This window comes from Myotis yumanensis, unplaced genomic scaffold, assembly GCF_028538775.1.
Source record: "Myotis yumanensis isolate MYYU_CA2020_CCGP unplaced genomic scaffold, mMyoYum1.0.hap1 SCAF_1, whole genome shotgun sequence".
Classification (NCBI taxonomy): Eukaryota; Metazoa; Chordata; class Mammalia; order Chiroptera; family Vespertilionidae; genus Myotis; species Myotis yumanensis.
Window position 1 is genome coordinate 27345141 of NW_027223752.1, and position 22094 is coordinate 27367234.

Here is a 22094-nt window from a genome sequence, read left to right on the forward strand (position 1 = left end):
ACACACATTTACAGATGACAAAAGCACGGAGAGGTCAAAGAACTTGTCCAATAATATCAACTTCTTCGTAAATGATTCAAACGTGTGGCTGACTCCAGACCCAGGTTGTAATCTCTGTGATGTACTATTCAAAACACTGCAGAGTCCTGGGCCTTGCTATTGGGGATAGAAGCAGTTTCTCAGAAATAAGCCAGTCCCCTAAGAGTTTCACTATGGCTAAACCCAGATCCCAAGTTTCAGTCTTCTGTCAGGTTTCCTGGCCATCCTCCCCAGCGCCTCCCGAGAGCTTCTATCCCTACCTTGAAACTGAGGCAGACTGTGCTCCCTCCTATCTTCCTAATGCTCCTTACTAACCTGTCCAATCCCCATCCACTCTTGCCCTGTGCCGCCGAGCTCACATCCCCTAACAGCCCCTATCTAAGCCACTAAAATTGTCATCGCCCCTCGAGTTCCTGATGTTTACCATAACATTGAGGTGTTATTCCATGCCCTACCCGCCAGGATCCCTGTACTGGGGAGAGTGGCAGTCCTACTGCCAGATCCGGAATAAAACTAAGTGACACCAGCAGCAGGGCAGGATCTACTGGCCACTCCCTCAAATATGGTTAGCAGCTGTCTTTCTGGGGCTTTAACCTGTAGGGGCTAAAAAAAATATTAACACTTTTCCTCCCACTTTCTAAGTTCCTAGGTGGGCTAATAATCAAATGACCAGAGACAGATTAACAGAAGAAAATAAAAAATGTAATAACATGTGTATGGGGAATTCACATAAGCATGAAATCCAGAGACAGTGAAGCAACACTGGGTATATAAGACATGTTGGACAATGGAGAAAAGGGGTGGGGGGTGGGGGGGGAGGGCATTAGATTTCAGAAGTGAGACTAGGTGGTTTACAGGTAGTTGAGGAAGAGTGGGACACATGTACCTAAGAAGCCGCTGCCCGAAGCCCTCTCTTTACCATCCTTAAATCAAATTAGGCTAAGGCAGCATCCTAAGATCTCCTTCCTAAAACAGGTTTTTCCGTCTGAATCTCTTGGGCAGGAGAGGGGGAGACATAAAGGTTCTGAGTCTTGTTTCTTCATAAACAGCTTAAAGTCAATAGCCCAAAAGGCAGCTTCGGGGTTGCAAAACTTCGGTTCCCTTCAACCCTCCATCCGAGTCTCAGCGCACTCCTGGTTTGAAGTGTTCTGAGGACAGACACCCTGAGAAAACTGGGTGCAGGACGGCAGGTGTTTCTCCGGTCTCCGCGCCCAGCAGGGGAGCTGGAAGTCCAGGGGTTACTTCCAGGCCTTCCTCCCCAGCAGACCTACCTGGAGTCATAAACATTTTGCCCATAATCTGAGGGGTCCCGCGTGGGGCCGGGGCGAATCCCTTAAGCGCTAGGCCCTGGCTCTCCTTGCGCCCCAACGTCGCAGTGGGAGTGGGAGCGCCGCAGGGGAGAGCGACCTCGCGGGAGTCCTTGCCCGGGCTGGGGAGCGCCTGCCGGAGGGCTGCAAACTCCCCATTACAAGAATTTGCTTGGGGCTGCGATGGCGACAGCGGCGGGGACAGAGGGTGGGGAGGGGGCCAGATCAAAGGAAGCGCGGAGGAGCCAGACCTCCCGAGAGGGCGGGGGATCCCGGGGCGCTGAACCCAAGAGCAATGAGCGCTCAGTGCCTGGGTCTCGGGTCGGAGAGGGCGGCGCGCCGCTCGCCCCCGCCCCGCGCCCCCGCGCGCCCCCGCGGCCCCGCGGCCAGGCTGAGCCGTTGCCCCCGGGCTCCCCGCCCCTGGAGGCCGGGAGCCTACAAACTTCGCGGGAGCGGAGCGCATCGAGAGGCACCGGAGGAGCGGCTTTGGAGAGCCACGATGCCTCGGTTCCCCAGCAGAGCAGGGCTGTTCTTCGGCTCGGTGCTGCTGGCAGCGCTGCTGGCGGAGGGATGGGGACTCCCCACGAAGAAGCCAAGGGGTTCCTGGCTCCGGAGCCAAGCGAGGCTGGCGGAGGTGAGTAGCGGGCGCGGGGCTGGCTAAGCGCTTGGTTCCCCTCCCGGCACATCCGCTCTGGTCGCTCGGGGAACGCGGCCCGGACAGAGCAGCGGCCGCCCCGGGCGAGGGCCAGGTGCATGGGGCCTCAGGAGCCCCCACTCCCTGGGCTGTGTGGCGCGCAAGCCTGGGGGAGCAGCTTCCCTTCTGTGCCGAGTGAGGAGCGTAGACACCCCGGAAAGGCCCGGCGTCCGCTCGTCGCCTGCAGCCGCGTTGGCCAGGTGCGCCCTCCCTCTGAGGGTGCGAGGGTCGCAGAGGAGTTGATGAGGTTCAAACGTCCAAGGTGCAGCCTCTTAAATCTGCTAAGGGTTTGGGCCCCTTTGGGCATGAATTGAGACAAGTAAGTGGGGTCCTCCAACTTGCTGGGTGTGAGTAGTCCGCCAGGGAGGGACCTTTATATTATTATGAACTTAGAAAAGCAGAAGGGATCACCCAGACGTCGGGAAGCACTTTCTGGGTGGCCTGAGAGTGGGCCCTAGGCGTGGGTGTAGGACAGGGGTGAGACCTTAAAGAGTGATGTTAGTCGTGGAGAGAAACCATAGTCTGTTGAAACCTGTGTCTGCTGTCACCGGGGGATCAACAGTTCAGCTGTTCCTTCCTGGACTGGAGTGGACATTCATCCCCATAAGGACAAAACCTGCTGGACTCGTTCCAAGGTATGCAGGAGTGGGCCTGCGTGGGAGGGGTCCTGGCAGCTCCTCTGCCCTGAGCTGTTCTTGGAGGAGGTCAGAGCAGTTCTTCCCATTTTCCGGATGAGGACACTGAGGGGCCCAGACAGTTGTGCTGGAGATTGGTGAGTGGGTGAGAGCCGAGCTTGGGACACACTATTAGTGCCAGGCTGCTGAGGCCCTCTGGGGGCAATGGGACCAAAGGGCCCCCAGCCTGCACTTCAGGGGGATCTGTGTGGACCAGAGTCTGTCCATCTTTTTTCATTACTGCCCCCCCCCCCCGCCCCCAAGGAGCCTTTTATTTATTTTTAAAATATATTTTTATTGATTTCAGAGAAAAAGGGAGAGGGAGGGAGAGAAAGAGAGACATCAGTCATGAGAGAGAATCATTGATCAGGAATCAGACTGTGACCTCCTGGTTCATATAGGTAGATGCTCAACCACTGAGTCACACTGGCCAAGCTAAGGAGCCTTTTAGGCATTTTTTTCCAAGTGCTCCCCTCCAACCCCCATGAAAGTTTAATAACACAGATAAACCGTTCAGGTACCATGGCCCTTTGGAGTGGTACAAACCATTGTAACATCTAAGATTTTATTTTTTATTTTTTGGCCCCTGAGATACAATTTTCCCCCTGTTGAGACGCACTACTGTCGTTTTGGTCATATAATTCTTTGTTGTACATTGTAGGGTGTTTAGCAGCATCCCAAGCCTGTTAGATGCCTATTGCATTCCCTCCCCGACAGAGCCAGACTTTGCTAAATGTTCCCTGAGGGACACCATTGGTTGAGAACCCACTGCAGTCCAGAGCAACTAAACAGCCTCTGGCTAGTCCCACCTCCTAATGAGAGATGACAGTGGTCATAAATTAATTACATTGGCAGTTTTTCTACTCATTTGGCTGAATACTTTCTATTTTAGTCTTACTGCTTTGTATAGTAATTATTTTTAGTAGGTTTGCCAGATCTTCCTCCAGCTGAGAGGATGAGTTATTTCAGAGCCAAAGTCATATCCCCAGTCCCAATAGGGCCTGGACGAGCCCTCAACATGTTAAAGCAAATTAGTGCCATGAAGGAAAAAACAGAGCTTGGAGCCCAGGGCCTGGGGTTCTGGTCCCAGGGGGTCATTAACTCCTATGTGAGTCACCTTGGACAATTTCCTGACATTTAAAATGAGGGGGCAGGCCCTAACTGGTTTGGCTCAGTGGATAGAGCATTGGCCTGCGAACTGAAGGATCCTGGGTTTGATTCCAGTCAAGGGCACATGTCCAGGTTGCGGGCTTGATCCCCAATAGAGGGCATGCAGGAGGCAGACGATGGATGATTCTCATAATTGATGTTTCTATTTCTCCCTCCCTCTCCCTTCCTCTTTGAAATCAATAAAAAAAAATTTTAAATGAGGGAGTTAAGTTGCCCTGGGCTGCATGGGTTAGTGCAGTGATGGTGAACTTATGACACGCGTGTCAGAGGTGACACGCGAACTCATTTTTTTGGTTGATTTTTCTTTGTTAAATGGCATTTAAATATATAAAATAAATATCAAAAATATAAATCTTTGTTTTACTATGGTTGCAAATATCAACAAATTTCTATATGTGACACGGCACCAGAGTTAAGTTAGGGTTTTTCAAAATGCTGACACGCCGAGCTCAAAAGGTTCACCATCACTGGGTTAGTGGTTAGACTAAAGTGTCCTGCCCCTCCCCCCTCCCTCATCACCCCAAAGATCCAGGGTTTGATTCCCACTCAAGGGCACATACCTGAATTGTGGGTTCCCTGCCCTGGTCGGGCACATGCAGGAGGCAACTAATCGATGTGTCTCTCTCACACCCATGTTTCTCTCTCTTTCCCTTCCTCTCCATCTCTCCCTTCATCCCTTACACTCACTTTAAAAATCAATGGGAAAAATATCCCCAGGTGAGGATTAATAACAACAACAAAAGTGAGGGGCTAAGTCATCTCCTACACATCAGTGTTAGTTAAGGAATTGTTGAGAGAATACAGACTGCTATTCTAAGGGCCTTGGTCAGAAATGACCAACTCAAAGCCCTTTATGAAGAAACTGAAGAACATACGGAAACCCATCAGATCTAAAGGTGTAGGATGCCTGAGGGGGAGTGAGCATTCCCTGGGCCTTGCAGAGTTGGTACAAAGACTTTAGTGATGTTATTCCACTGTCACACCATTCTGACTTGGGCATTATTCCCCTTTTCCAGATGAGAACATCGAGGTGCAGAGATGTTAAACGTAGCTGGGATTGGGAGCCAGGTCTGTCATTTCAAGAGCTACCAGTCCACTGAGGACCTTTTGGTTTATCTTTGCATGTCATGCCCCAGCCCTCTCATTCAGTTTGAAATCATCAGCATCGTGAACAAAACATGCCACCCCCTCTCTGGGCAGGCCTGTTGCTGAGACCCAGTTTGCTCCTACAGTCCAACGGGATGGCATGCTTGGTGTGAAAACACAGCACACATACATGGGTGGCACCGTCGTTGCCAGGGGCTGGGGCCAGGCAGTTTGTTACAAGGGTGCTGGACAGGCAAAGAATGACACAGCTCTGCGCATTGGGTGTCTTCTGTTCTAGTTAAGATCAGACGAGCACCCAGCAGCCACTGTGCCTAGCATTTTGTGTTTCTTGTCTTGTTATCCTTATTATAGGGACGAGGAAACTGACAGTGGATCCAGTAACTAACCTACAGTCACACAGTTAGTAAGTGGTGAGCCAGGATGCAGACCCAGCTTTGCTTAATTCTACAGCCCTGGGCTGTAGTCTGGCACGCACCACTTCCTAGGCAGGCAAGGAAAAACCCTGGGGATGGGGGTGGGGGTGTTGGGTACTTTGGGCATAGCTTGGGCCATGCTATTAGTGTGCAGTAGAGCAGCCGTCGCCAACCGGTGGTCCGTGGACCACTGGTGGTCTGTGAGGTCCGAAAGGTTGGTGACCGCTGTGATAGAGGGTGATGAAGATTAGAATGGGCAAGAGAAGAACTGAGAGGTCCTTTCTTCCAGGCTGCAAGGACTGTCCTGCACGAAGGGGTCCCTTGTGGGGCAGAACTGGGGAGATTCCTGCAGCAGCAGCAGAATGAGTCTCCACTCTGTGCCCAGGCCAGTGTGGCACAGTGGGTTGGGCATCATTCCGTGCACTAAAAGGTTGCTGGTTCCATTTCCGGTCACAGCACATGCCCGGTTGTAGGCTCAATCCCCAGTAGGGGGCGTGCAGGAGGCAGCCAATCCGATGAATGTTTCTCTCTCCCTCTCCCTCTCCTTTCCTCTCTCTCTTTAAGCTATAAAAAAAAAATGAAGAGCTAAGCTCAGAGGAAGGAGCCTCCAAGCCTGGGACCGGCATGTACAGGATAGGTGTGTTTAGTTAGCACCTCAGTCCTGGTCCATTGTCCAGCCAGTTGCCTGGCACAGGGGCTGGATGGCAGGAGGGGCATTGTGGGGTGAAAGGTCTCACCTGCCAGGTGGGTGACACTGAGAAGCAGGTGTCTTCCTGCAGCTTGGCCTCTGACACTCAGAGGGGAACCGGGTCTCCGCGATGCCGAGCCTGTGGTCTGGCCTCATTCCTCCTCCAGACCATTCTTCTTGCTCTTAGAGTTTGGGACCCCTGGAGAGCTGGTTGTGGGAGAGAGGGAAGGACAGGAACGGGCAGGCTCCTGGAGGCTTGACTGCTCGTGGTCCCGGGCAAGTCCCCAACCTCACTGGCTCTCAGTCTCCTCATCTCCTCCTCCCTTTGGCTCCTCACTGGCTTGTTATGAGGATCAAAGGGAAAATGGATGTGAAAAGCAGAACATCCTGTTCTAGTGTTTTGTTCATCACCACACTCAGGCCCCCAGAGTGGCAGGCAGTGAGCCAGAGGTGCAGCCCCTGCCTGGAGTTGGCAGAGCACGAGGGTTAAGAGCACAGAGTCCATCCAGACCACCTGCCTCAAATGCTGCTCTGCCAGCCCCCTCTGACCCCAAGCACGTAACTTCACCTCCGATCCTTGACTGCCTCGTCTCTTAAGTGGGGAGGATGCTGGTACCTGCCCAAGGAGGTTGGAGTCGATACATACAGAGAGCTTGGCTGGACCCGCTGCATGGTTTGTGGGGCCCAGTGCAGAATGAGAGTGTGGCCCTCTGAGCATTACACGATGGTGACAGCAGAGCATAAACCATGGGTCACACAGCCTGAGCCAGCCCTGGTGCTGGGAGGGTGTGTCTGTCAGGAGTACTCTTATTACAGGGAGGAGCCAGGGTGGGCTGGGTGAGGCTGGTCCACACCAGCGGAGAGTGAAGGAGTGAAGTCCAGCCCCCTCCCTCTGCCCGTGGTCCGCTAGCCTGGCCGAAGAGGCAATTGCTGTTGAATGCTGGGTGACTGTGTGCGCAGCCTGTCTCTGTATGGATGGGCTCGGGCCTCAGCAGCTGGGGCTGTGGGGAGGGGAGGTGCTGGCCTGCACCTGGCAACTGGATTTCATTATCCGGAACAAGTTCCCGACCCCGAGGCAGAGAGGATCCTGCAGGGAGAATGGAGGAACTGGAGGGGCTGAAACAGGTTAGCTGGCAGGTGCGTGCAATGCAGGAAGGCTTTGTGGGGATGAGGGCTCTTGTGTTAACTGGGAACACATGGGTCAGGCTGCTGGCCAAGCCTGGGAGGGCACATGTAGGGGTGTGTGTGTGTGTGTGTGTGTGATAGAAAATGGAGATATAGCTCAGTACAGGCATGTCCCATTTTTCGAAAGTTCACATTGCGCCTCTTCACTTTTACAGAACTCACATCAGTACCTGTTTTTGCTAACTGAAAAAAAATCCAAGAGGATTTTTGCTTTTATGAAAAAAGGGGGAACATATAGCAGCAATAAAAATATGGTAGGAAATATTTTTTTAAAAGGTGGAGGGAGGAAGCAAAAATAGCGTTCTGATTTTGTTTTGCCGCAAGCTGATACAGGGGCGGTGCGCTCCCAAGCAGCGAGAGAGCCACTGCTTTTATTACGTTACAGTTTGTTTCGGTTTGGGGGGTCTGGCAAGGCTGGAGACTTTCCATGTGAATGAATGGTCAATGAATGGTCATTGCTTCTTCACCTTATACCATTTCTCCTTGTGAAAGGTTTTGTAGGAAAGCCCTACTTTCAGATAGTGGGGAGAACCTGTGTAAATTCTACATCTCAAGACTCTCTGGGTAATGATTCCATTCCCGCCCCCCCCCCCCCCAACCGCCACCACCACCAAAGAATGGAGTTGCATATTTGTAACTGCGTGAAACTCCACGTGCAAGCTTAACAGGTGGGGGCAGTGTCCTGGGGGCACGACAGGTGTTCTTACACAGGCAGGTGGAGCCTCAGAATTAATTCACTTCAGAACATTGTGGAATATACCTGCCCAGGTCCTCCATCAGCGGTGGCAGGTGGAAGGTCTTCAGACCGATGAAGATGTAAAGAGCTGACACAGTGCCTGGAGAAAGAGGCACCTCCTCTCTCCCCCATCTGAGAACCATCCGTCATCACTTCTAAGTAACATTCACCAGTTAATTGCCACATGATACTTTGAATTTAATTAAAAAGGGTCCGCTGCTTGCGTCTATAGACCCTTATGGCATACAAATGGTTCATTGCATGCTTGCCACATATGAGGCACCTCATGAGACAGGGACGGTGTCTCCTAATTGACACAGGGAGAAACTTGGGCAGATGAAGTAAGCTGCCCAAGGCCACTCAGCTCATTACCACCGAGTTCAGCTGCCAGACAAGATGATGATAGTGGGTGTGCTTTGTAAATGCAGAGGTGGTTGCACCGATGCATGGAGTTGAGATCAGGCAGAGGTGAGTTTGAACCCGAGCTCTGCTATTGTAACCGTTGAGACTTTACGTAAATCCTTACCCTCTCTGGGCCTCCATAGCCTCGTCGTTCACATAGTCCCACTCATTCCTCAGGATGCTGGCATTCATTTAAGCCCTCAGCAGTGATTTATTGAGCTCCTACAATATACCAGGCACCGTGCTAGGCACAGGATACAGTGTGAACAAAGCAGACAGAAATTCCCACTTTCACGGAGCTTACACTCTAGTTGGAGTGGGTGGCAGAAGGCACATAAAAGGCCTGGCCCATGTGTGGTTAGACAGGGGTCACAGGTCATGGCTCTGGGGCTGAGCCCATGTGCCCTCAGGCCTTCCAGTTGCCAGTGTCCAGCTGCCTGAGGGTGCTCACTGGCACTAGGGACGGCTCTGAGCTGTACATGGCAAGCCCGACGTACCTGCCTGAAGAGCAAACTCTCCCCCACTCCAGCAGCCCTTAGCCAACAGCTGGCGGAGTGGGTAGTAGACAGCCCAGCTCCCCTCCTCTGGGGATAACGGAGGCATCCAGGGGGATTGAGCTCCAGTTGCCCACTGTGGTCACCAGCCAGATGGAGCATTTTTTTAAAATATTTTTTTATTGATTTCAGCAGAGGAAGGAAGAGGGAAAGAGAAAACATCAATGATGAGAGAGCATCATTGATTGGCTGCCTCCTGCATGCCCCCAACTGGGGATCGAGCCTACAACCCAGGCATGTGCCCTGACCAGGAATCAAACTCTGACCTCCTGGTTCATAGGCTGATGCTCAACCACTGAACCACACTGTCCGGGCATGATGCAACATTCTTTATTAGCTGCCTCCCTTCCCTGATTTGCTCTCTCCTCCACCCTCCCACCCCCGCCACAGTGTCTCCTGAGATCAGATCACCTGCCACTTGCCCTCGAATCCTTGTGTCTGGTTCAGCTCTGAAGGAGCCTAAACTAAGACCGGATGTCGTCTCCCCCACCACCACTCCCTGCTCCACACCCCAGAACCCCCGGGGGCTGGTGCATCGAGCAGGAGGCTCCACAAAAAGAGTGGCCTGTGTGGCTGGGATGTGTAGCCAGGGCTTTCTATGGCTTTTCTTCATCACCTGGTCCGACCGGGCACCAGGGAGAGCTGGAATTGAATACCCTCAGCACCTGCGAGATTCCAGCTCCTGCCCATCTCCTTTCCCATTTTATAGAGAAGGACACTCGCAGAGGTGATGTGCCCCGCCAGGGTCCCGCAGTCCAGATGCCAGCCACCGCCACGATTCAGACCCAGGCAGCCTGACCCTAGAGCAAGAGAGACTGCAGGGCCAGGCTGAGATGGGGCCACAGCTGCCCTGGGACCAAGTGATTTGTGCAGGAGCCTTGGAGCCAGGCATCTGCATACCACAGAAGGGGAAGTCAAAGGGGAGAGACTTTTCCAACCCAAGAAAAGAGAGTGAGAAACTAGACTGATTAAGCCCCGGGTCTGTGAAGGGGACTCTCAGTGCTCCGGCCTATCGTGTTAGAGCATAATGGTTCAGATTCTATATGTCTGTGTGCCCTCAGGCAAGGTACTTGCCCTCTCTGTGCTTTAGTCTCCATTGTCAAAATGGGAATGGCAGGAGCACCTCCCCTGAGGGGTGTTGGAAGGATGAAACGAATGCTTACGTGTTTAGAATAGTGGTTGGCACACAGTCAATGCTGTGGAAGTGTTTGATAAATAAAATTCTGACTCCAAGAGACTCTGGGTAGGAATTATCCTAATTTTACAGATCAAGTTGAATGAGCTCGTGAGAGGCAGAGCTTGGATTTGAACCCAAGCTGGTCTGACTCTCCAGAACCCATGTTTCTCAGCCTTACCACGCTGCCCAGGTGAGATGGGAGGTGGGCTCAAGGCTGTGGCAGGGTTCAGAGTAGGCTCACAGCCCCTGAGGCTTATAAGGGTAGCTCTAAACAGTGCTCTTTCTGCTCTGGCATGAAGACCTGGGCAATGGCTGCAGCCTGGAGGTAGGTGGACGGCCCCAGTGTCCCACTGGCTGAGCAGATGGGCCCTGGAGCAGGAGTCAGAGACAACTAGGATCGACCTTTCACCTACTACTTGTGCCGAAGCAAGGATGGTGCAGTGTGGACCCCATGGGCACAGGCTGGTGGGGGGAATTAGCTGGCAGCCAGCCAGCCATATGAGCAGCCTGGAATAGGAAAAGGGACCAGACCCAGGTGGGCAGGCAGAGACAGACGGGCAGCTGTGGTCAGAGATGCTAGGGAATCCAGCCCCCACATGGGAAGGTCAGGCAGTGGGGAGCTCTGAGGGGAAGGGCCCAGGCCTGCTGCCACCCCAGGGGCCTTCCTGGGGCTTCCTTCTCTGACTTGTGCTGCAGGAGGCTGTTCTCCGATGACCACAGCCTGGGGGATTCTCGGGCAGGTGGCCTGCAAACTGCACTTTGGAACCACTGCCTTCCCTCTCTGGGCCTGTTTCTTCCTCTGTAAAATGAGGAGGATGGACTGTTTCTTCCGTGTGCAGAAACCTGATTTCAAGCCTCCCCTCATGCCTCATATTGGCTCTTTGTCCAAGTGCTTTGTGGAAACAGCCCCACTTATCCTATGAGGCCTTAAAGCTCTCATGTTTGGATATACAGTCACGGCAAGTTTGTGATCTGGTCACACCCAGCCTTTTTTGGGTCCACATGGGGCAATCCCTAATCTCAGTCACCTCTCCTACCCCTTTTCTCCCCCTTAGGTTTCAGCTTCCCCAGATCCCGGCTTTCTTAGGGAAGAGGAGAAGACCCCACTTCAGGCAGGGCCACAAAGACGCAGTCACTGGGTTGTCACTGAGCCAGCAGCTCTGACCCCAGAAGACACAGCCCCTCCTGGGACCCAGGAGGACACCCCCTTGGTGCTGGAGCTGCAGACGCTGCCAGGATTGGCCAACACGGACTTGAGTACCCCAAGCCCTGATATCCAGGTGAGAGCTGCAGGAGGGCCATGGGCCCAGTGGGCACCAGGAGAGGAGCTGGGCTCAGGGGCTCAGCTCTGAGGTCAGGCGTCCTGTCCGGCCTTCCTTGGAAGTGCGGGTGCTGTGTGGGGTTGGAGAAGTTGACTCCCCATGTTGTCCCCATGGAGTTGTTGGGGGAGGACCTGCTTCTCTGCTTTTAAGCTGCAGACCATGAGCAACTCATGGGACTCCTAGTCCATAGCAAGGGACAAACAGCCCCAACCTGGCAGCGCTGTCATGGGGACCAAATGAGCGGAGACTGCTTCTTGAGCTGCAAGGGACTCTGGAAATCTCGGGGGGGAACCTTGTGGAAAAGCCTGAAGGTCTGATCCCCACCCAAGCCCAGCCCCTTATGCAGTCCCCCGAGGGGTTGAGTACAGTGGGTGGGGGATCGACATGCCCCACTGCCAGTCCTGAATCCCTAATGGTAAGAATTCTGCATTTTTGTATAGCATCTACAGTTAGAAAACACTTTCACTGAAAGAGAAAAGTGTAGAACATAACTATAAGATTGTTTAAGAGTATGTGTGTGTGCACATGTGTATATATATATGTAAAACTGGGAACGTTAATCACCAAAATGTTCTCCGTCGGTGATGGAAGATGGGCAACGTTCACTGCTTCTTTAGATTTTGCTGTTTTCCCCCCAAATTTTGTTCAGTGACCTCAGATTAATTTAACCCCAAATGATGTTTTTAAGGTTCACTTTTACATAAATGATTTCATGTTTCGTTTTCCCTTCCACATGTGGTGAAAGAGAGCCCCTGCTCGCCCCCCAGGGGCTGCCCTGGGGATGTGCTGTCTCTGCTCTCATTTTCTGGTTCTACAAGGAAGAAATGGAGGTTCAGGGCTGTAGTGGCCCCGGAGGCTGTGCAGCCTGCAAGCCGGTGAAGCCAGAATTCAAAGCCAGCTTCTCTGACACTAGTGGGTCTCTGCCCTGGCACCCGCTAGAGCCCCCATGCTTGACCCCACCTAAGACCAGTTACACCCATGTCTGAGGTAGTGTTGGGGAGTCTAGGACCTTCAGGGGATTCTGACGCATAGCCAGGTCGTAAGCTGTGACCCCATGTGCCCGGGAGGCCAAGAAGGTTGGGCCTCTTCCTCCTGCCCTTGTCCTATTCCCTCTCCTTGGTGTCCAGCTCTGAGCCTCCCTCACTGACCGGCCTGGAGTCTGTCTCCCTGCAGGTGACCATCAAGGTGGTGAAGGACCCCCAGGCCAAGGTGCTGGCCAAGCCAAGCAATGTCTGGCCCTTCGGCTGGCTGTCTGCCGCCATGGAGACCTCCAAGTCCCTCCTCCGGGACTACTTGAGGGGCGAGGAGGCGGGGTCCAGTCTCAAGGACAGAGCCCCAAGAGAAGAGGAGGAAGCAGAGGAGGAGGAAGCAGAGGAGGAGGAAGCAGAGGAGGAGGAGGAGTACCTTACAGGCTATGAGTACAGTGAGAGCGAGGACCAGGAGGACAATGATGAGGAAGATGACAACAAGGAGCAAGACTGGCTGCACCCCTTCAGGGACTTCTACGGTGAGCACCTCCATCTTGGCATCCCTGGTTGCTGCCCTCCAGGTCCAGAGTGGAACTGGGGGTAGAGAGAGGGCTGAGAGCTTCCTGGGCAGGGGCAGCTGGGGGACCAGGAGCTTAGGCCTGTACAAACACCATCATCCGCTGAATGGTAACATCACCCATAGCTTGCAAAGTTTTTGCCCAAAAAACATTTGACCCTCACAACAGCTCTGAGATCCCCTAAGCAAAACCGACATATTAATATTATGTATATATATATTCATATCTGTCAGCTTCCAACAAATTGCAAAATATTATAAATCCCACCACTCGCAACTGACCTCATTTTCAGACTATGAGGGTTTGAACCCCGACTCTGCCACTTACCAGCTGAGTGACATTAGGCAAATTACTAAACCTCTCTGTGCCTCCGTTCTTACCTCTATAACAGTGGTTCTCAACCTTCCTAATGCCGCGACCCTTTAATACAGTTCCTCATGTTGTGGTGACCCCCAATTTCATTGTTACAAATTGAACATAATTAAAGCATAGTGATTAATCACAAAAACAATATGTAATTATATATGTGTTTTCCGATGGTCTTAGGCGACCCCTGTGAAAGGGTCGTTCGGCCCCCAAAGGGGTCGCGACCCACAGGTTGAGAACCGCTGCTCTATAAAATGGAGACTAGCACAACCCTTACTACATAGGATTGAGTGTAGAGGATATTAAGTCAGTTAATACAGTTAAAGTGCCTGCATGTAGTGAACACAGTATCCGCTATTTTGATTAGAAAACAGTACGGTGTAGTCTGTTCAGAAAATATCACCTGGAGCCTGCCAGCCCTCCAGGCAGCCATTTATGTTTTTGCACATTGCAGTTCAGGATTTCCTGGGTGCAGACCATCTCACACATGTTTGCAGCCATTCTCCCTAGAGCCTTGTTGTTTTGTCATTGGATGGAGGTACCTATGATTAAGACTAAGTTATAGCAGCCTGTTCCCAATTTCACCAAAATAATATAAACTAGCAGGCAGAATTTTCATGACTTTCAGCTTTTCTTCCATTTATTATCCTTAAACTCCTGGTGCCAGCCTGCTCGGGCCTGCCAGGAAGTGAGGAGAGCATTGGCTGTGTCATTACTCTGGGTTTCCCCAGAGAGGCCTGGGCCCTGCACAGCCAGAGGGGGGTGGGTGCAGTCAAGGGTGTTCCAAGTCTTTCAACAGGACCGGGCCTCTAACATGGGCAGCGGGGACATTAAAAAAAAAAAAAGATATATATATATAATTTCAGAGAGGAAGGGAGAGAGAGAGAAACATCAATGATGAGAGAGAATCATTGATCAGCTGCCTCCTGCAAGCCCCCTACTGGGGATCCAGCCTGCAACCTGGGCATGTGCGCTTGACTGGAATCAAACCTGGGACCCTTCAGTCTGCAGGCCGACGCTCTATCCACTGAGCCAGCTAGGGCAGGGACATTCTTTAATACCCCCAGGAGAGTATTGTCATCCTGGGTTTTGATTGACATAAAAACTACAGCTCAGAGATGGAGGGGGACTTGCTCAAGGTCACCCTGACAATGCCAGATGGCCTCCAGCCCAGATACCGTTTCCTCTTTGTTTCTGTGTTGGCATAGAGTATGTGCTGGGGGTTGTGCTGCCTCCCTAGGGCCACCTCCTGCATTTTCACAGGTGTTCACTGCACAAGGGGTCTGAGAGGGGCTGAAATCTAGCCCCTGCTCCATGCACTAGGCTTGGGGCCCTGCCTCGGGTTGCATCCTCCTGAGAAATTTAGCAAAAGGCGAGTATTCTCCAGTGCAGCCTGTGGGCTGTGCTCACTCACCCCAGCTCCTTGCCTTGACACAGATGATGAGCCTCCACAGGAGTGGGGCCCCTGGTCTCCTTGCAGCGGGAGCTGCGGCAACAGCACCCAGCAGAGGACCCGGCCCTGTGGCTTCGCCTGCACTGTCACCCAGACCAAGGACTGCGACCTGCCCCACTGTCCTGGTGAGATGAGCCACAACTCTTGCACAGGGAGTGGCTTACACACCGTGCTTGGTCCCTTGGGAATGTGGGCATGTGAGCCTTACACCAGGGTGGTCTTGGGAGAGGGGATGTGGGAGCTCACAAACATGGTGGTCCTGCCTCATCCCAGGCCTGTCCCAGATGCTGTGGGCACCAAGCGCCTAGTGAGGGCTGGGCTTCCCCATCGGGAGCACAGAGGTGCCTTGGGACCCCACCAGCCTGACCTCCTCTCTTCCCAAAGGCGCCAAGGACAAGGACCCCTTGGACTTACCCGGTGAGGAGTGGCCATTCCTGGTCCCCAATGCTACGGATATTCTGGACTCAGGTCAGTGGAGGGTTATTTTCTCTCTCTCTCTCTCTCTCAGCATTTCATGGGCAGAAATCTCACTTCCATCCATTGAGGCAGAGAGTACATTTTCCAACAGGAAGGTCAGCCTCCCCAGCAAGGGCACCCTAGTGTGTGTGACCCCCCTGGACAGGCCCATTGGCCTCCCCAGCTTTATATTCCTGCTGGGAAGGTCTCCATGGGAGCTGAAGAGCTTGGAGACCATCCTGTGGGGCATATTCTCCCTGGCAGCAGGATGGGAAGGGGACATTCTGGCTACTCCTGAGTCACCCTTTGAAGACTCCTGGGCAGGCTTTGTCTGGGAAGGGGGTGCTGCCAGAAGTGGACCGGGGTCCAGAACTCTGGGACTTCTCCCTCCAGCAGCCCGGAGTAGGCCACGCCTCCACCAGCATGCACAGCATCTGGGTCCCTCGGTCTCACCTGCCCCTTGCAAGGAGCCAGGAGGCTGTGGATACCACCTCCCCCACCTCTTCCTGCCTGTGCAGAGGAGGCCCCTGCTCAGTGCCACAGCAGCTCATGGTTTCAAGGGGTCAGAAGCCACATTTCCCAAGGCAGAGAGATTTGGGAGGGCAGCCACTGGGGGCCCAGAATGGCAGAGTGACTCACCCAAGGGCATATGGCCTGAGAAAGGCAGAGGTAGGTTTGCCATAAGAACAAGTGCAAACCTACTTGTGCCCCACCCTGTATTGAAACATTTTCTTACCAATTGGTTTAACCGTTCTCCCTGCTCTCACCACCCAGCTCCTTCCCCAGGACCTTTCCTACCACCCAGCGTTGAAAGGAACAGCACCTTAGCAGAGCAGAGGCCATCTGGGCCCCTCCTCCAGCCCCTGGGCCTGCATCTATTTTAAACCAGAGCCTCTTGCTTCAGGTTGCCTGGTGTTGTGTGGGAGCCCCTGTCTGTCAGCAGTGCTGTCTGGGAGCTCCCAGTTCTGGCCCCTAAGGCCTTACCTGGCCACACCTTTGCATCAGCTGGGGCTCTGGCCTCCTCTCCACCCATTGGCCCCACCCCCCACACCACGGGGCTGACCCAGCTTCCCCCACTTCCCTGCCCTCTGCAGGTGTGGACCACTGTGAGAAGTGGCTGAACTGCAAGAGTGACTTCCTAGACAAGTACCTGAGCCAGGTGCTGCAGGACCTGCCCAGTTGCCCATGCACATACCCACCGGAGGCTGCGCACAAGGTCATGAACTTGCAGGACAAGCGGACCGGCCGCAGCGTCCAGTGGAGGGACGCCAGTGGCCCGGGAGAGCGCCTGGACATCTACAAGCCCACGGCAAGCTACTGCCTGCGCTCCCTGCTGTCCTCGGACAGCAAAACGCTGGCCGCCCAGCACTGCTGCTACGACTCCAGCTACCGGCTGCTGACCCGGGGCAAGGGCGCTGGCGCACCTCACCTCATCAGCAGCGAAGTCTCACCTGAACTGCACTTCAAGTTGGACAAGATGCCCTGGATCATGTGTAAGGGCGACTGGAGCCGCTACCACTCTGTGCGGCCCCCCAACAACGGCTGGGCCTGCCCTGACAACCCTCCCGAGCCGGAGTACCTGGCCCAGCTGCAGGAGGCCAAGGAGTACTGATGAGAGGGCTGCTGTGCTGAGCGCTTCCCTGGCAGGCCCCTGTCCCTGCCCCTGCCCAGGCTGGGTGAGTGTAAGGGCTTAGCCTGTGAGGCCTGTGAACTCCAGGCTGGTCAGCACCCAAGTGTTGGGTGGGGTTGGGGAGACGGTTGAAGGGTGTACAGGCTCAGGGTGGGGGGAGGAGCTCAGCCCCAAGGTCCCTGTGGGTGCAGCGGAAATCTGTGTCTGGGGGGCTACCCTCCTGCCTGCTAAGAGGTGCTGTCCCACCCTGGCCGCTCATTTCCCTCCCCCAGCTGGGAGCTGGGCTCTCCTGCCCTGGTTCTGCACACCGGTGTGCGCCAGGCTCTCCACACAGCCTGGTTCCCAGGACCTGCAGTGAATCACTCAAACCCCCTGCCCCGAGGGCCAGTCCTTTCATCTCAGCCCCCACAGCTGCCCTTGGTCAGCCCTGGGTGACCAGCCCTCATTACCTCTGAGTGGCTGCACGTGGCCCTCTGGCCTGCTGGGAGCCACTGAGCAAAAGGGTTTTATCCTCAGCTCCGAGCTGCCTTTCGGCGGACACCACTTCAGTCCGGGGCTGAAGCTCTCAGTGGACAGACAGGCTGAGGCGGCCAAGGCAGGGCAGGCTCCAGGCAGGGACAGGATCCCCAGGTCAGGTCCCCTTTGTCCAGCCCACCTGTGTTCTGTCCAGGTGGTGGGAGATGGCACTGCCCCACCTGGGGGAGTGGCAGCTTGTCACAGCAGCCAGGCTTGGGGTGGACTCAGAACCAGCTCAGGAGGTGCGGCATGCTCCTAGTGCCCTGGTAAACAGTTCTCCGGGCAGGGAGAGTCCTTGAATGTAGCATCTGGGCAACTTTTGTGGTATAAATACTCCCATCATGGCCCATTCCAGGCTCCCATGGTGACGTCGTTGAATGCACTGAGCTCAGAGTTGGGGAGACAAGCACAGTCTGCTCCCCCCGCACACCTTGTGCCTCTTCCTACCTCCCCTCACCCCCAACCACACTGCCATGCCTTCCATGGGGCTGAAATGCTGAAGTCCCAGCCGTCCCTGCTCACAAAAGCCTCCGCAGGGTAGGGGATTTCACTGCTAGCCCCTAGACAGCGGCCTCGAAGCTCTCGGGATCCTCAGCAATAAAGCACTTTACGTTCCAATTCTGTCTGTCTGGTGAATTTGTGGCCCAGCAGAGCAGCGTGGGTCGGAAGCCTTTGCTTACAGCCCACGCCAAGCTCCCAGCTCCCACGGGTTTCGTGTTTCGGGTTTCATTTGTGACTGCCTCACCCAGCTGGGCAGGCCGAGCTCCTGGGTGCAGGGGTTTGACCAAACTCACACTTGCAAAGGGCTGCCTGGGAGGCACATTCACTCTAAGTTTTTTGGTCAAAGAGGTAAATTGCATTTACTCTGGAGGAAGTGGCCCCACTTCCCCAGGTAACTTGCTGCAAGGGAATCCAGCACAGAGTTGCCCAAGGACTATACCTATAGGATGGCAGAGAGGGACCTGGCCCCTGCCTTAGTTGGCACCCTTACCAGACACTCCGCCGTCACCCCTGGCCTTTGGGAAAGGAAAGAGACGCACCAAGGAAACAGAAAGTAGAATGAGGCAAGGTGTTTCCAAGCTGCCACTTGGAGAAGCCCAGAGAGCCACATGTTTCCGATTAGCATCACAGCTCGAGGTGAGTTTATTAGTCTGGTCCTGGACCACAGTCTAAAAATACTCCAGTGCAATTAGAATATTACAGGGTCAGAGAGGGCAGGATCTCAGGTCACCAGATGGAAGCCAAGTTCACTCTCTCATCTGTAAAATTCAATACAATTAATTAGCAAAGACATGTTTTAATTATTTTTTTTAGCATAAGCTTAAAAAATTAGAGACATCCCAGAGTCTGTTTTCACAGACAACTGCAAATTCTCCTCCTTTCTAATGTAACTTACCTTGACACACACTGCTGTATAAATTTTTAAAAAAATATATATATTTTTTATTTTAGAGAGGAGGGGAAAGGGAGTCAGAAACATCAGTGATGAGAGAGAATCATTGATTGCTGCCTCTTGCATGCCCCCTACTGAGGATCGAGTCCACAACCCGGGCATGTACCCTTGACTGGAATCGAACCCAGGACTCTTCAGTCCACAGGCCTACGCTCTGTCCACTGAGCCAAGCCAGCTAGGGCTGCTTTCTAAAGTTGATCTATACCTAATGGTTGTTTATTACCCAAACAGTACTTAGTCCCATTTTTAATTTGTAATCTCAGTGACATGCTAATTTGCTACCATGTCAGGTACATATGAGAGAAACTAAGAAAAAGGTATTAGGGAGTAGGTCAGCTGCAAAATGATGTGTATTCAAGCTCTACAGAGGAGAGACACTGCAGGTAGCTGCAGGCGGGGGAACACCTGTGTGAGGAGAAACTGTGATGGAGGTTGCACAGCACTTGTGAAAGGGGGCGGCTTGGTAGCAGCTAGTATCAGCCAGGAGGGGCCCAGGAAATCAGAGGACCCCTCCCCGCAGTCCCGTCCACTGTCAGTCACCTCACTGCTGTCATTTGTTGTTCTTCCTGCTCCAAATGCCAGGAGCCACCTTGGCCATGGATGGGTTATGACCACCACTACTGTTTCCAACTTAGCTGCCCCAGCCACCTCGATGGTTTTGCCCGATTTTCCCCTCTGTTTTTTCTCATCTGGGATCCTAGTTTAGGCAAGATGGGTCAAATTGAATTCTTTTTAAAAAAAGAGTAGTGCCGAAACCGGTTTGGCTCAGTGGATAGAGTGTTGGCCTGCGGACTGAAAGGTCCCAGGTTTGATTCCGGTCAAGGGCATGTACCTGGGTTGTGGGCACATCCCCAGTAGGAGATGTGCAGGAGGCGGCTGATTGATGTTTCTCTCTCATCAATGTTTCTAACTCTCTATCTCTCTCCCTTCCTCTCTGTAAAAAATCAGTAAAATATATTTTTTAAAAAAATTTTAAAAAAAGAATAGTTTATTGATTTTTTTAGAGAGAGGGAGAGAGAAACACCGATGTGAGAGTTAAGATCAATCAGCTGCCTTCTGTACACCCTCCACCAGGGATTGAACCTGCAACCTCCACAACCTCCCTGTACACGGGAGGATGCCCAACCGAGCCACACTGGTTTGGGCTCAAATTGAATTCTTACTAGGGTTTAACCAGCAATACAAAGCCTGTTGGATCCTGCTGACCTCCCTTGTCTCTTGGAAGATACGGTGTTTCAGATCCTTTGTCCCGTTATTCACAAAAGGGATCTAACTATGCTTCTTTGGCTCGGCCATTACAAGATTTTCTTAACATGTTGAAGCACTTCTCAGAATGAATTCCTGACATGGAAATCACTTGAGATACCTATCAAAATGCAAGTTCATGGGCCACACCCATTGAGTGAGAGAATCTCTAGTGGTGGGGTCCGCTTTTCTGCATTCAACAGATGGTTCTTAGGTGAGGAGACTCCTTGGTCTATGATTTACAATTTGGCCAATTAACCAACTTTTCAAAATATTCTTGCTCCAGAAAAAACATGTGGGCTCATGAGTACAGAATTAGCAGATACCATTTGCTGAAGGCTGCCAGCTGCCAGCACTTCTAGGTCCATCATCTCTAATTCTCTAAGTCACCTGTTAGACCCATTATACAGATGAGGACATTTGTCCCAGGAAGTGGCATATTTACAATTCAAACCCAAGCCCAACCAAGCTCACAGTTTTTAGATACATCATTCTGCTTTGTGGGCTCAGATGGCTAACAAATGCTGTCAGTCAAATGGCTGTGGGAAACATTGCAACAGCCATCAGTACTGGGGATGTGACATGTTCATGTGTGTCATGTAACAGATGCTTGGCTTAGTGCTTTGGTTTGCTTTAAGGTGTCTGTAGACTTTACCTTAGGACTTCTTGTAAGTCCTATTTTCTTAATTGGTAACTCTCCAGCCAGGCGTGAAAGGGCTCCTTTTTGACACCGGTCTCTGCTGGAGTGGAGTCTGTATTAGGAGAGGCCTGTTGATTTAAGCTGGAGTCCAGGCTTTTTATCAAAATACGTCTTTTTGGAGCCTCAGGAAGCAGCTATAATACAGAATTAGATGTGTTATTAGTTCAGTCCCATACTCTTTGAGTAATTCAAGACACAGGTGGCTTTTGGGGGTCGAAATTATCCAGATGAGTGCTTATTTTCTGCTTTAACTACAACATTGTGGCCAAGTCATTTTGGTAGGATTAGCCTGCGGGCCTGCCCCCTAATAAAACAGGCGAAAATAGGAGGAAAATAGTTGTAGCTGCAGGAGGTAGTGTCCCGGTTAGCAGGCATTGACTCATCCTGGGGGGCAGGACGCCAAGGCGGGGGGAAGTGACCCTCCTGTCCAGATAGCTACCGCTCCTGCAACATGGCAGGGTGAGCCCCACTAGACTGAATCCTCAGCACTTGGTCAGTGCTCAGGAAGCTTGTTTAATGCAACAAGAACATTCACTTCTTCCCCTTTCTGGGAGTACGGAGGCCTGGAATTTTCTACTCCAGGAGGGATGCCTAACATACTAGAAACAGCTGCTGCTTTGTGGAAGGGAGTCCAATGACAAGGCGGTAGACAGCGGTTTAGACTTGAGTCCTGGCTCTGTGGTTATGGTCCCTCTTCCAAATCCCGACTCTGCTAAGTATCAGTTGGTTCTTGGATGTTACTTAAGAAATCCAAGGGTTGGGTTCTTGTAAAACAGAAATAATGGTAGTATTTGTTTCATAGGGCTCTTACGGGGATTAAATGAGCTAATACAAAGAAGCTACTCAGGGTAGTGTCTGGTACATAGTAACTGCTCAATAAACAGAAGCTATTAACCCAGGGCCTATAGTTCTCTGCCACAGGGTGGGAATTTCTCCCCATATCTCAAATCAGTACCCAGTGATCACCTATTCTCTTAAGAGGTTAAGAGGCCATGGAGAGTGGAAAGCAAAGGATGCCATCTCCACCAGTGGTTTGCTGGCTCTGTTTATGCCAGAGCCAACCCGCCTTTCCTTTCTCTCAGTGAGAGGAGCAGACCCATCTGCCAGCCTGCTGTATGAGGCCAGCGCAGGAATACTTGGAGACAGGCGAGTCCCCTCATGCCTCTTAATCACATGCATTTTTCCAGAATGGAGGCAAGGCCTCATTCCCGCCCTCGTTTTTTTAAAAATTCAAAACTGTCAAGGGAACTCTTAGTACCAG

The 22094-nt window shown here is 52.7% G+C and overlaps 1 protein-coding gene across 1 annotated transcript; it reads left to right on the forward strand.

Annotated features, from left to right (window-relative positions):
* The first annotated feature begins 1529 nt into the window (after nucleotides 1-1529).
* On the forward strand, nucleotides 1530-16901 carry ISM2 (isthmin 2). Its single transcript, XM_070418845.1, has 8 exons — nucleotides 1530-1980; nucleotides 5343-5368; nucleotides 7433-7531; nucleotides 11202-11426; nucleotides 12642-12975; nucleotides 14818-14958; nucleotides 15218-15301; nucleotides 16384-16901. The coding sequence occupies exons 1-8, from the start codon at nucleotides 1530-1532 to the stop codon at nucleotides 16899-16901; spliced, it is 1878 nt and encodes a 625-aa protein (XP_070274946.1).
* The last annotated feature ends 5193 nt before the right edge of the window (nucleotides 16902-22094 follow it).